This window comes from Onychostruthus taczanowskii, unplaced genomic scaffold (assembly GCF_017590055.1).
Source record: "Onychostruthus taczanowskii isolate IOZ18803 unplaced genomic scaffold, ASM1759005v1 scaffold22, whole genome shotgun sequence".
NCBI lineage: Eukaryota > Metazoa > Chordata > Aves > Passeriformes > Passeridae > Onychostruthus > Onychostruthus taczanowskii.
In genome coordinates, this window is record NW_024499462.1 from 4139234 (window position 1) to 4153226 (window position 13993).

Here is a 13993-nt window from a genome sequence, read left to right on the forward strand (position 1 = left end):
TGATAATCTTATTTACTAAATGACAAGTCTTTTTATAGGCATGATCTTTGAATAAACTGGTATCAGAAAATAATGTCATTTCAAAATGTGGGTCTCTCACAAAGCCTGAATGGGTAAGAAACTAGCATCTGTTAGAATGACATGAACTGCTTCTATTATCCTGTTGATATTTCTTCAGTAATGCATTCTAAACTAATTTAAATTCAATAAGTTTAATTACTAATGCAGTCCAATTCACAGTGAGACGCTTCACGTGCTATCATGAAAGTAGAAAGAAAATTTCAACTGCAGTCTTTCTGCAAGGCATTCTTCAGAAATGCTCCATAAAGAGAAAAGTATGGAAGAAACAGATTTACTTCTGTGGAGAGAAAGTGGGAACAAACTAAAACTACTTGCCAAAGTAAGATATTTTTATCTGTGACCCATTTGGAAAGAGCCAGGAAGCAATAGTCACCCATCTGCAGGAGAAGGGCTGCAGCAGTGTTTTGGCACAGTTTGCACCAAGAGATGAAACTCAGACTGGTACTGGTCTGACGCCTGGTGACGTGGATGAAACAAATCCTTGGCCTCATTCCAAGTCCACATAAACATTTACAAAAGCATTGCAGTAATGGTGTAGGTCATATAATTCTCTACAAATGCTCCAGCATCAGATTCCAGTGATCTTTTTAAATGAGAAGAACACAGCAGAGTTGCTCTGTTGTTCCAAAAAGGATGATGTCCAGCACATGGCCAAGGTGACTCTCAGTGTCAGAACTCCATCACAAATAAACCACTTAAAGCTGTTTATTAAAAATAACTCCTCCTCTAAAGCTTTCATGCCCTCTGGAAATCTTCTGCTTTCTTGTTACTTCTTCAGGAGAGGATTGGCTTATAATTTGTGTCTATATTTGACTACTGCCAGAGGACTGCAGATGAATTCTGTCATCTTGCCCTAAATGCTTTTTGTTATATAGTTCTTTTTCTTCTCCACCCACCTATGCCCACTCTTATTTTGCACATAATTTCTGAGAATTGCTTCTTGTTTAGGATGTCTTGGGCCAGATTCAGAAAGAGAAATAGATATGCAGTTCACAATAGCCACTATCCATTATTTTAAAATCAGTTTGGGGCTGTCATTGTGTAAAACATAGAGGAAATTTTCAAATTTCTCTGTTCAGGAAAGGCTTGGTTCAGTTGAATATCATGGGAAGAGGGTCTGTGTCCTACATCTGTCACACACAGAGGTGGGAAGCCCTCTGTCCAGCATGTGCACACAGAGCTGCTCAGCCCCAAAGCTGAGCTCCTTGGGTTTTGGAGGGGAAAGCACGGGGGCTGGCAGAGAGTGCCAGGACAGAGTAACACCTGTGTGTAGCTGCAGTGCCTGTCAGGCTGAGACCAGCTCCGGGCTGTGCCCATCCAGCTGAGCTCTAACAGCTCCCTTCTTGGAAAAATGCAGAATGATTCTGCTTCACACTGCAGTTTTGCCACTTATAAAAGCAAATAAATACTGAGCAGGAAAGCCATTTACATGGAGAAGTTCTCCATAAGACCTTTTTGTAACATTCTGTGTGGAGTTGCTCCACTGAATCTGTGTGACTGTCTTCATTTTTTTTAATTAGGAAATTCACTTCCCATACCTTGTGAAACCATAAAACTTGTTTGAAAGAATAATTTTCAGGAAAAAATAAATAAATGAGCTATGACAAGGTTATGGGGTTTTTTACATAAAATTTCAAAGAATTATGTAAGGTTTTGAAATTTCACAGGTCAGATGCATTCCAAATAGCATTTTCTGAGACTTGAGAGCTGCTGAGATATTCCATAGCTGGTGTAATTATCAGGTTACAGCATGCCAAGGAGCAAAAAGGCCTCCTCCCATCATGTACTTCAGCAGTGAAACTGCGAGTCATTATGTACACAACAGGGACAGGGAAAACACTGTCCGTGATAACCTCTGTTTTCTTCTCCTAGTCCTGATCAGCATGTTCTGTCTTGCAAACGTGCTGTTCAAGTGTACTAAAACTGCATTTATTAGGAATGTAGTGACAGTGACAGTGAGATTGAGAGTGATTCAAGCTCAGGTGAAGAGCAGAGAATTACTACGAGAGTTTACCGACGGCGGTTGATTCTGAAGGTACTTTGTGATTTGCTTTCTTGAGGTGACGTTGGCATGAACGTGGGTTTGGTCTGCTGTGTCACAATGTCAGTTCTGGCATACTGGGGCCCCTGTGGTAGTGTGCTTTCCATGGCCAGTATGGATTGATAACCCAGTGCTAGGTTGCCGTTCCTTGCTTTAACACGGATTTATGGGTGTCTTCTGTTGGAAAACAACTGTGCTGCATGGAGTGCTGTGTCCTTCACTGCCACTGTTGTGCATGGCATCTTAAAAGCTGCAGATAGATGCAGCATGTTGGTCTCCTGTAGAGCAAATATGAGCCACTGAGGAAGATGAGTAAAAATATTTACTTTTTTTTTTTTTTCTGTTGTCTTTAAAAACTTCTGGGTTACAAGTTAAACATTTGCAGGAATATATGAGGGGGAATATAGGAAAGTATGAGGCACGTGCTCTGTTGAAACTTGTGGTCCTAAGTGCTTAATGTGTTCTGGAAAACTTTCTCACTACAGCAGATTATCCTGATTTTAAATCTACTGAAGTTAATAAAAGTCATTGCACTGCCTTCAGTAGACTCTGTTTAGTATATTTATTTACAGATAGCCTTTACTTACAGCACAATATACTACATATACTGACAAAACAATGGTATCATCATTGAAGTAATTTTATTTGCCCTTATAATATTTTTGTGTGATCATACAGTATGACATTATTTTCCTGCAGCATAGAGCATGAGAAAATAAGTCTCTAACATAAACCATTATGTAATTCCTTCATAATTTACAGGATTTATTAGATTCTTATTAGAAAATCATGCAGTCAAGCCCTGACAAAAACCAGGAGGGCACCTTAGTGCTATTACAGCACTAGTGCAGTTTGCCTAATGTGTAATTGTTACTTTAGGAATAAATTGTGACATTTCAATTGCACGTATCTATATCACTGTTGCTTGCATGCTTTGTGTAGAGGAGTCTGCACACCACAAAGGCACTGCACCTTTAGTGTAATGTGGGTGGCAGATAGGCTGCTCTGCACAGCTGCCAAAGAGTCCAAGGTGCAGATGCTTTTGGAAGAGGAAGGGTGACTTTTCTGGCTGCCTTCACCATGAATTCCTTCAGGACAGGAGTGGGCAAACGGAGCTCAGCAGAATTGAATGCTCTGTCTGATCCCCCATGTCCCCAGGCAGAACCTGCTGCCTTCCCTGAAGGGCCCTGGGCCTGTCAGGCTGTAACCCCTTCCTCAGTAATTCCCCCTGCAGATCAGCCCTGACAGCTCAGGCTTAGGAATGTGGTTTCTGTTTTCAAACAGGGCAGGCCCCTCCAGTGCTGCAGGAGTCTGGTAACACACAGAGTGTAAGTGTGCTGCAGATTCAAAGACTGCATAGTTGGCCTGTGGCTAAGGGCCCCCACCCAATTTATGTCTGAACTATTTTGGTGTCCGCTGGTTTGCAGTCAGGAAGTGTTGGAGTAGAAAAGAGGAAAGCGTGTCAAAGGCAGCTTTCTCTTGCTCTCGCTCTGACAGCCCCTGTGTTTAGAGAAAGGCACAGAAAATTGGTTTTAAACGTGGTGGTATAATTTGGGGTAGAACTTTTAACAGAGCCGTGGTAAAGCAGCATATTTAGTGCTGGAATCTGCAGCTAGTGCAGACCCAGTGGGAAGGGCGTACGTGGCGAGTGGAGGCGGCTGAACCCGCGCTGTTGGGAACGTGTCTGATCTCAGCTGGATTGGAGCTGTACCTGTCTCTTGATTAGAAAATACATGTGATTCTTTGGTTATTTTCTGATCATTTATAGCTTCTTTTTTTATCCCCCACTCTTCATCTTAAGACAAGCTCAAAACAGAAGAGAAAGTTTGAAAGCAACAATCATCAGGCGTTTTAGAGAAAGAATTTGATAGTGGAAGCAACCATTTTGATCATGTAAAGTTCATGAAATGGTGGTATGACATGGAAAAATCAAGATTTAACATTGGTAGGGACCCGGACTTTTTTCTGCACCTTCCCGAGAGCAGATGTTCACTTTGGGTGAGCTGAAATCACAATGAGAGCAAGCACCAGCTGAGGTACAGCTCCTCCATCAGGGAAGAGCATTCAGGATGTAGAGGCCTGGAGCAATGCTCGCAGGCTGCAGAGGGAAAAGAGCTGACTCTGCTGCTGCAGAGCCCCCAGCAGTGACCAGGAGCAGCAGGGTCTCACCTTCAGTGCCTCAGTGCCTGGCACAGTGGATGCTGTGCCCAACCCCACAGCCAGCTCATGTCCAGCAGCAGTGGGCTTGGATGTGTGAGGGTGTGCTTGGAGCCTCCACTGAGCAGAACCAAATGTGGGAGCTGTGTTACTGTAGCCTTTATTAATAGGATCATAGAAATGGCTTGGGTTGTGTTATATTTGCCCAATTATCCCATAAAAAACAACCAAACAAACAAAATTAAATGTAACAGCAATTTTAATTAAGTAGCTTAATATAGATAAAATTGAATACACTCGAAATATTGACAATATAATTTGGTTAAAATAAGGGATAATTTGCTTCTAATAATAGCGGGTAAGCAAAAATAACCATGAGGGGTACGTAGGGCAGGGCTTGACCCCCGTCGCCTCACGTACGAGCTTGCCAAGCCCAAATTCCCTCTTTTATGCTGTATGTCATCACCATCTCCTCCCATTTTCGATTTGTCACGCTTGTATCTCCACCGTCATCATCACCTTTACCACGCATGCTCCACCATTCTTTTAGGTGGTCACACCACTCTTTGGGGGTCGTCCCTGATGAAGGCCTCTCCTTTTCCTCAGTGTCCTTTGATTCACCTTTTGGATTCCACATGTGCACCAAGCTGGTATAATGTAAGCCAAAGCTAATATAATATAAGCCAATATTATGTTCTAGCATCAAAGCATTAAATCTCATATAATTAACATTTCCTTGGTGTCCAACCAAATTTTCCTCTCTTCCAACTAAATTTAGTAATAGTTATCTCTTGCTTCTTCCTGTTCTGAGCAACTGCAGGAGAAGGTGGGGGGGGGAAACCCCTCCTCCCCCTTTCTTTTTTGGCATTACATCTTTAACTGTTTTATTATTTCCAAATATTAATTACTGTATCAATATTGATTACTGTTTCAATTTTATCAGCACGAGTCATACCTATTTACCACAGTTGGAAGGAACATTAAAGATTGTCCAGTTCTAACCCCGTGCCACGGGCAGGGACACCCACCAGTGAACCAGGATGTTCAGTGCCCCATCCAGCCTGGCCTTGAACATTCCACAGATGCGTCATCCCCAGCTTCTCTGGGCAACCTGTGCCAGTGTCTCACCATCCTCACAGTTAAGATTTTTTCCTAATATTAGTTGTTCTTCCTAGTATTCATTACTGCCTGCATGTTGCACTTAAAGCAACAGAGGTACTCACACAGCCAGCAGGCATGAAGTTTGCTGGCACCAAAACCTTGAGGATAAATTGAGTCCTGTGGAAAAAAGGCTTTGCCATGTGCCACCACAGGTACAGTCAGGGCTGAATTGCTTCATCACCTTTGCTCTTCTTTCCCAACTTGTTTTTCCTCTCCTTGCCATTCTGCAGTATTGCTAACACTCTTACTTCCGCATAACTGCTACCTTAATTCTCTGCCCCGGCCCAAATATATCCTCTCCCACAGAGGTATTTTCCCAGCAGTCCAAGAGCTGAGTCCTGTCAAGTGCTCAGTACTCTAGAGCACATTCCCATGGGATTTAGCACTTCAGAGGGCTGAGCCCATAAAACCAGACAAGCAAGGACTGATGCCCATTTCCACATGTAATAGGATCCTATTCTGACCTCAAGGTAGTGCAGATGTTTTTGTTTTTCTTCCTTTCCCCTCTTGTATTCACATGGTGGATTGATGGGATGGGGCGTTGCAAAAGAAATGGGTTTATGGTAGTGCAGGAATGCGAGCAATTAGCACACAAGGGGAAAATAAGAGTGCTTGCCACAATGTGGACATTCAAAGCCTGATCCAAAGCTCCTGTTATTCAGCCATGGCAGGAATCAGTGTCCAATTTTTCATGCTTTTTCAGAGGTTGTTAAATCTTTCATGGATACAAGTTTTTGGCTAAAGCTGTTTGAGTAAGATTCATGCCAAAAGGTTTACGGTAGAATGTAATGGAAAATAAAATATATTTCTAAGCAGCGGTTATTCAAATCTGAGGTAATTTAGTGTCTTGTACTTTTGCTATTTCTTGACAATTTTTGTTGAAGATTTGTCCCTTTCTTTGCATTTTTTCCCATGAAATGCCCCTTTACTGATCGTGGAGGGTTTGGTTCAGCATGCACAGGAGAAGTGGCCTGAGCAGCAGTTAGCCAAAGCTAGAGCCAGCAGCTTCCATGGTCTTGCTATTCAGGGGAAGCATTTTTTATGGAAAATAAAGTGTGGCCATCCTGTAGGTGATAAGAATTAAGTGCCTGTGCCCTGTGTGAGGAAAATGGGAAGCATTTCCTTTTGTGTATTCAGCTGGGCACAGTGTCTCCACTGCAGTCTGTCTGGCTGGGGGAGCTGCAGGTAAGTGCCCTCTCCCTGTCCTGCCCCATGAGAGTTGGAGCTGCCGGCCCCAGCAAGATAACCCCAGCAAGTGAATCAAACCCCAGACCTCAAGTGCTGTTCTGAGGTGTGTCCTCCATGCCACATGCACCAGACCTCTGCCCCAGCTCCCAGCAGTGGAATACACTCTGCCCCATTTGCAGCACCGTTTGCTCTCAGGTCTCCTTGCCTTGCCTGTTTTGTTGGGATTTTTCTCCCCCTCCTGTGGCTTTAGCAGTACATCTGCAAACAAGCAACTACAGACACAGCGTGGGCGCAGGCGGAGAGTTGTGGCATCTGATTAACAAGGTCTCCCTGAGCAGGCAGAACTCACTAATGAAAATGACCTTAATGAAAGATGTTTGTTTCTCCTGCTGCTGCCACAGAGGCTCGAGACCCCGAGGAGACTGAGGCGCAGCTGCTGCTCATGCATTACAAGAATGTGATCTCAGGACAGAAGGGATTATGTCCTGATGCTGGCTTAGGCCAGTGAGGGAAGAGGTCTGAGCGCTCTGTGCAGCTTCTGTTCCCATTGCGGCATTGCCTCTGGTCTTTGGCAAAATTAAATATTTAGGATCTTTCCATCTTGCTTATTTCCTCCTGCTTTTAAATTCCTTTTTATCCGTGTCAGTAAGATGCATCCAGCTGCACCTTTATTCTTCACTGTTTCAACAACACTAGATGTATGGAAGGAATAAAAGGGACTATTATCCCTCTAGTAACAAAACAAACATGAAAGAAAACCAGAGCTCTGACAAATCTGCAGTGAACTTTGGCACAACACTGCAGCACTGACTGTATAACTCCATTTATCTGAAGGTCCCTGGGAACACCCATAATCTGCAAATAACTGTTAACAAAATCAGTGGAGCTGGCAGAAGACTTTGAGGAAACTGCTCTTTGCTTCTGCCCTAGAGAGCAGCAGAGAGAGGATACCAGCTGGTTTTGGCAGGACTACACTCCAGCGAGCAGGGTGACATTAAAGCACTCTGCTTTGCAAAGCTTCCTGGCATGTTCTGGAGCTGAGGCTTGCAGACTGCAGCTTTTGTGTGCTTTAGTCCCAGGGATATAACTGGGCTTCCAGTAATCACAGTATTAACTTTTCTCCCTGTCTTTCTAAAGCTTTTGGTATTGTGACAGTGATTTTGACTGGTCAAGGGTAAAATGAAGCCCACATAAGTATGATGCAGTGGAAAGAATTTTATTCTCTAGCTGTGACGCAGATGCACCAGCTTTGTGTTTAAAAACAGCTTTTGTTGACAAGGTCATCTAATGTGCCATTCTAGCCCAATGTTGGTTTGAGCTCTTGCAACTAAAACTGCCAGTGGGTAGGGTTTTTTTCCCTAGCAAACATCCATCTTTATAACTGCAGAGGATTAGAAAAGTCAGTAAATCAGATCTACCTCCTGCCAGTTGTGAGCCCTCCTGCAATTTGTTTAACTACCCACCAGCAAGAGAATTGTGAAAGCTGGATTTCATGCACGCTGGCTGCTGAGTATTTACAGCATTTGTCCTTAAATTGTGCTTAAAGGAGCATGTAGCTAATTAAAACCCAAGATTCACCACACCTTTAAAACTGCTTTTTCTTCCAGGAGACATCTTTCAGTGCAGCAGTACACTTTTCATTTCATTTGAAGCAGAACACTAATTCTCACTAGGTTGTTTTAAGGTTGTTCACTTGCTCAAAGCTGCAGTAAAGGGTCAGAGAACCAGTACATGAAAGTGGTGTTGGTGTGACAAGTGGTCTGGTGACCTTGCTACTGGCCATGTTATTTTATTTCTGGTTTTCATGGGTTTTATTGTAGTGGCTTTGGAGACCCTGCTCATGAGAGGGAACCTTTCCATACCTCTGTGCGCCATGGGATGTCTGTACCAGGGTTCCCTCCTGCTCCTTGGGGTACTCCTTGGAGCCCACTGGGGAGTCTCTGAACCCACACGTGGAAAGAAACTGTGCGTCTAGTTCCCGATCTGCTCTGCGTCTGATTAAATTGTGAAGTCTCCAGAGTCAGTCTTTCCCCCTCCCATCTCTTTGTGAGTAGGAAACCCCACAGGTTTCACTTCCCAAACCCTTGGCCCAGCCACTGCCCTGCCTGGCAGCAGTCCCGTCCCTTTCTCGTGAGAAAGGAAGCAGCCGGCTGCCGCTGGGGCCCCGCGCGCCGCAGGGACCAGCCTCGCACTTCCCTCCTCCGGCACGGAGCCTGGTGCACTGCCTGGGCAGGTGTGCCATTTCTCCTTCTGGGGAATGAATTTTTCGAGCTCCATCTGAAGGCCTCAGTAGCTGTTTGTTCTGCTGAGCTTTTGTAGGGACGCCAACATTCCCTGGCCCGGGCAGCTCAGCTAGGTGTGTCTGAGGCACAGGACCTCATCCTTATGTCCCTGTGCAGCGGAATCCACCTGGCTCTGGAGTCTGTCCTTCTCTTGGCAGTGCTTCCTGAAGCACTGAAGTTCAGCAAGTTGTACAGCTTGCCAACAGTCTGTGAAAGCCCGGGGAAAAAGATGTGTAAAATATCTGAATTCTGTTGCTTGAGTGGTGACTTCAGTACAGCTTTCAATGGGAAACCAGCAGAAATTCTGTACTTGTGAAGATCACAAACATGGCCGGGGGCTCTGCTCTGCAGTACTCCCCCTGGCTCCTGCCTGCTGCCATTCTCCCCAGGCGAGAAAAATGGAAAAGCTTGGCTAGAAAAGACCACAAATGGCTTGTAAACAAAAGGAAAGGTTTGTTTTGCTTAGAGCTTAGAAATAGCATACAATCCCAACGTTACATTGTACATCTTAAAAAAGCTGCATTAGTAGGGAATACTGTTTTTAAAAAACACACATGGCATCACCGCATTTGTTTATTATAAAGCAGTGCCAGGAGCTTATGCAGACAACTGTGTAGTGTACAGACCACAGTAAATAGAAAATATATTTGCCCTGTGCTGTTCAGTACATCGAAGCATTACAAAATCTGTAAGTCTCCGTTCAAATATTGTTTTGTAGTTAATATTGTTATAATGTGTTTTATACAATGTTTTATTTCAGTTTCTTCTCTCTACTTGTAATTTTTCCATAGTGGGTTGAGGTTGAGGGGAGAAGAAAAGTTGTAAGGATTTTTTTTGTTTGTTTGGGTTATTAATTTACAAGGGAAATTTTTCATATTTAGGCCAGCTACAGCATCATTATGTTGGCCTTTCTTATATGAAAGATATAAGCACAAACAATGGATATTTTTGAAGCATCAAAAGCAGTGCTTGCTTCAGCACCCAGGTTTGGAAATACAACTTTGTGAGGTAAAGTTAGCAAAGTTCTTTTGGAACATAAGTTCATGACTGCCAGCTGGGCTCAGACTCTAAACTAATGTCATTTATTTATGACTTAAGCAATAATTCCTTTAAGTGGAATTAAGTCCACTGGCGTAGCAGCTAGGAAACTGCTTTTACATTTATTTACACTGGTGCTGTAAATTGCTGGTGCTACAAGAAGTGATGGCTGGAGTGCTGCTGATCTCAGTAAGTCATGGACCGGGCTGCCGAGGCTCCTCGCCACGGTGGCACCATGCCAGGCAAAGTGTCACGTAAGATAACTTCCTTCATTTTGTAAGCACTGAGAAGTCCTGTCTGTCTTCTGTGTTGTGTTTAAGACCTTGTGTTTAGCAAGCTATAGGCAGAGCTGTCTTTTTAAGTCCCAAATTTCCCGTTGTTAGACCATGTTTCTGCGTGTGCCAAAGCAGAAACACTGCTGAGTTTCACTGAGAACCTGTGAAAAGCTTAGGGATGTCTCAGAGGGCTCAGACTGACCACTTGATTTTGTTACCCAGAGCGTTCCTGACATGCATTAGTTAATAAGAGCAGTGTGCTAGAAGCTCCCCACAGGCTTTAAGGAAACATTTTGTAGGACAAATGCACAGGTATCAGCGTTGCTAAATGAACGAGGCTTTCATACGGTTCGTGTGACATAAAGCAAACTGTTACATAAAGTTGGAGCTAGCATGTGCTTGTTGCTTGGATTGGTGTGGAAATATGTGTGGGTTTGACAGAATATAGGCTCTATTGCTAATCTTATAACACATTCTTTAGGGTAAGGAAGCAAAAAACATTCCTGGTGAATCTGTAACAGAGGAACAGTTTACCGATGAAGAAGGCAACGTCATCACAAGAAAAGTAATCATGAATTACATCACTTTGCATTCAAGTAACTTCTTTTAACATACTTTTTCCCTTTAGAATCTAGGAAAAAAAAAATCAATACTTTTCATGTATTGCTCCCCACAGATCACCCGGAAGGTAGTAAGACGTGTTGTTATCCCCCATGAGAGGAAAGTTGGTGAAATGGTAATGCAACGGGGACTACCAGGAAATAACAGTAGGAGCAGAGGGTTGTGTTGACTGCTAGAAAGTGCTGCTAAAGGGCTGGAGGTTTGCATTTAACAAGAAGCCTTGGCAAAAAGTGCGGTGCTTGCAGTTATTGGCAAGTTGCGCGTTGGGATCACGGGGCAGGGGCAGCGTCAGCGGGGCCCAGCTGAATCCTGTGAGCTCAGGGCATCAAGGACTGTTTCTGTGAAACAGGCAGCAGGTCTAAGCCATGGGTTTGGGGCCTGCTCTGTGCCATCAAGTTGAGCCATGTCTGTGCGTTTGGTTAAGCCCTTGCAGAATCTGTGCCTCGCAGCTGTGGGTGGATTGTGTGACTTTTCCACCAGCCCAAAGGAATGAGCTGCAGTTTGATCCCAGTGGCCTCTCACTCACCTTGGTGTGATACCCCTGGTGCTGGTGACTGAGGGTTTGCAGGATTCAGGTCAACGAGAACATACCCAAGTAATGTTATCATGTACAAGCAAGCACCAAGACAGGATTTTGTCCCTGGTGATCAGAATTGGGAGCCTTCTGCAGGCCTGGACTATGCCCAGCTTTATCACCCTGACAGTGGGAAGAGTAGGACTATTGTGTGGCAGCACAGCCCAGCCCCTCTTGGGAAGGGCTTCAGTGACAGGGGCAGGAGTGGGCAGGCTGTGCCTCAGCTGTCATCTGTCCCCAGGAGGCCTTGGGGGAACGGGCATTGCCTCTGGAAACAAATGGCTTCAGAGGAGTTCATGCCTTCTTCCCCAGCACATGGCCCTCAGACATCTCTGCTCAAGTAAAACTGTCACTGGGGCTAATGAAATTCTTTTCTGAGTGAAAACAGATTCAGAAAGGAAGATAACAAATACCCTCTCTTTGCTGGCAATTAAAATGAAAAAAGAAAAAAAAGCTGGGGACACATAAGTCACAGAAATAAAAGAATGGAAACAAACTTATTTCCATTCCATTCTTTCCTGGTTGTTTATGAAGGAAAAAAAATCCTGCCCAGCAAGGGGTAAACATTTTCAATTTGCTGCACCAGATTAGATTAGTTGGAAACTACAAATAGTTACAAATACATCAATGCAGATCACCTGAGGGGTAAATTCTGCCCTTAGCCACACATAAACAGATGCCTTTCTCTGATGTGAATGAGGCTTGTGATTACTGGAGAATTTATTTTTAGATGATTATTGAGCTACTTTTAAATGAGCAAAGATGAATTTTATTTTGGGGTTTGCTGTTTTAAAGATGCTGAAACCTGCACTGCTTGTCACTGTCATTGGTTTTACTTCTGTGCTGCTTCAGTGGTGGTTTTTGCTGGCTTTCTTCCTCTTCCCTTCATTCCATTACTAACCTGCTCACTTTGAAGCACAGACGTTGTGAAACATCATAAGAGCAGCCACAGCCTCTGCTGTTGGGAATGCCCACCAATTTGGCTGACCCAGGGGGACAGCTGGGAAAGGGGATTTTCCCCTGTCAGTGGCACTGGCTCCCGCTGCAGTTGGCAGCAGGGGCTCTGCCAAGGAGTGACTGCCAGCCGGCCACTCCAGCCCAGGGGTCAGGCTGAAATTGTAGAGCTGTGTTTTCTACTTGAAGATGATATTTCAGACCTGTGCTTTTGCAGCTCAGCAGAGTGGATAAATAGATTGTGTGTATCTTTGAAATGAAGTGTTAATGTGATTTAGTTGCTTTTTACTTATCCTGTTACAGCAAAATGTGTATCCTGTTTTGGAAGCTGGTTTACAATTACGAGTGCTCTCTGCAGACTTGTGTTAATGTTTATACTTTTCCTTTAAAGCAGGGAGAAGCTTATAAGGTTAAGACAAAGAAAGAAGTCAGACACGTGGAGAAGAAGAGTTACTCATGAAAGCTGAAAGCCAACCACTGAACGGTCAGTGTGATCAATTTTCTTCCCTTGTTGAAAGCTTTTGCCAGCATGGGGAACAGCACGTGGGCTGCACAAAGGCTTGCTTCTGCTACCCTGACTTTGCTTTCCAGCTGCAGACAAGAATAGCTGGCCCTTGGTCTTGTAAGCAGAAAATGACCTTGTGTTCACATATAAAAATTAATCTTTACTTCTTGGAAAATAAAGCAAAGCAATACTCAGGCATGTGTACGATTTCTGGGAGTTTTACAGTGTCTAGTGTTTGTAATCCATAGAACTTTCTACCCCTAAAACTTAAACACAAATAGTAAAGGAGCTGCACGCAAATAAACCTAGGAGTGAAATGCTTCTTCCACTGTCAGACATGTGATTTGAGGGCAGTTATGCCAGTCAAAGTCCTTGTAAGTGAAGTGTCTCAATATTTGCCAACAAATAATCCCTACCAACTGTTCCTTGTGAATTTTATTGATCCAGCCTTAACGATTGTAGCAAGGCAGCAGCTGATGGTGCAAGGGCTTCCCAAGCTAAACCCGAATGCACAGACTAAGGCACCCTTGCAGGGGACTCTGTAAAGATGTGAAGAAAAGAAGCCAGAGGCTGCTTTGCCTCACTGACACAGCTACACACAGAGATGTGCCTGTGTGTCTTTCAGTGCTGGCCCACCAGTCATGGCTCCAAGTGTTTAGGTTTACCATGGACATGTCTTTTTTCTGCTCTTCTCTCTTAGCTTTGCTGGGTTTCAAGAATTGGACAGAGGAAGAGTTTATGAAGTGCAATGCTATGCATTGTCCTTTTACTGTACATATGGTATAGGATTGACTGTAAGAACAGAATAAACCTGGCAAATAGACCAGATAGTGAGGAAAAGGACAGATAGAAGCAGAGTCTGTCTTGAGTCACTAGTCCCTTCTAACTCATGCAGTGTAAGGTAGCCCATGCAGCCCCCTGGCCCTACAGGTGCTCTGTGCCTGTGAGTAGAGCCATTTAAACAAACAGCACTCAGTGTGTGGGATCTAGCTGAGGGATTTATGGGATCAAGCCCCAAGGAGCAAGCTCTGTGAGGTGACTGGTGTGATTTCAGTATCTGGTAAGCACCTACTGCATCCACCTGAATTGCTGCTTTTACTGGGAGTCCTCCTGTGT

The 13993-nt window shown here is 44.1% G+C and overlaps 1 protein-coding gene across 6 annotated transcripts in view; it reads left to right on the forward strand.

Annotated features, from left to right (window-relative positions):
• Window positions 1-13993, forward strand: part of ANK3 (ankyrin 3) — a 287480-nt gene that overhangs the window by 270207 nt on the left and 3280 nt on the right. For 4 of the 6 annotated variants that reach the window (XM_041404780.1, XM_041404782.1, XM_041404781.1 and 1 more), the window contains 4 exons: window positions 2018-2116; window positions 10705-10788; window positions 10900-10959; window positions 12764-12856. In XM_041404780.1, coding sequence (XP_041260714.1) covers window positions 2018-2116; window positions 10705-10788; window positions 10900-10959; window positions 12764-12832 — 312 coding nt within the window. In that variant the 3' untranslated portion in view covers window positions 12833-12856. The remainder of the gene's footprint in view (window positions 1-2017; window positions 2117-10704; window positions 10789-10899; window positions 10960-12763; window positions 12857-13993) is intronic. The other 2 variants (XM_041404784.1, XM_041404779.1) reach the window with 1 other exon arrangement.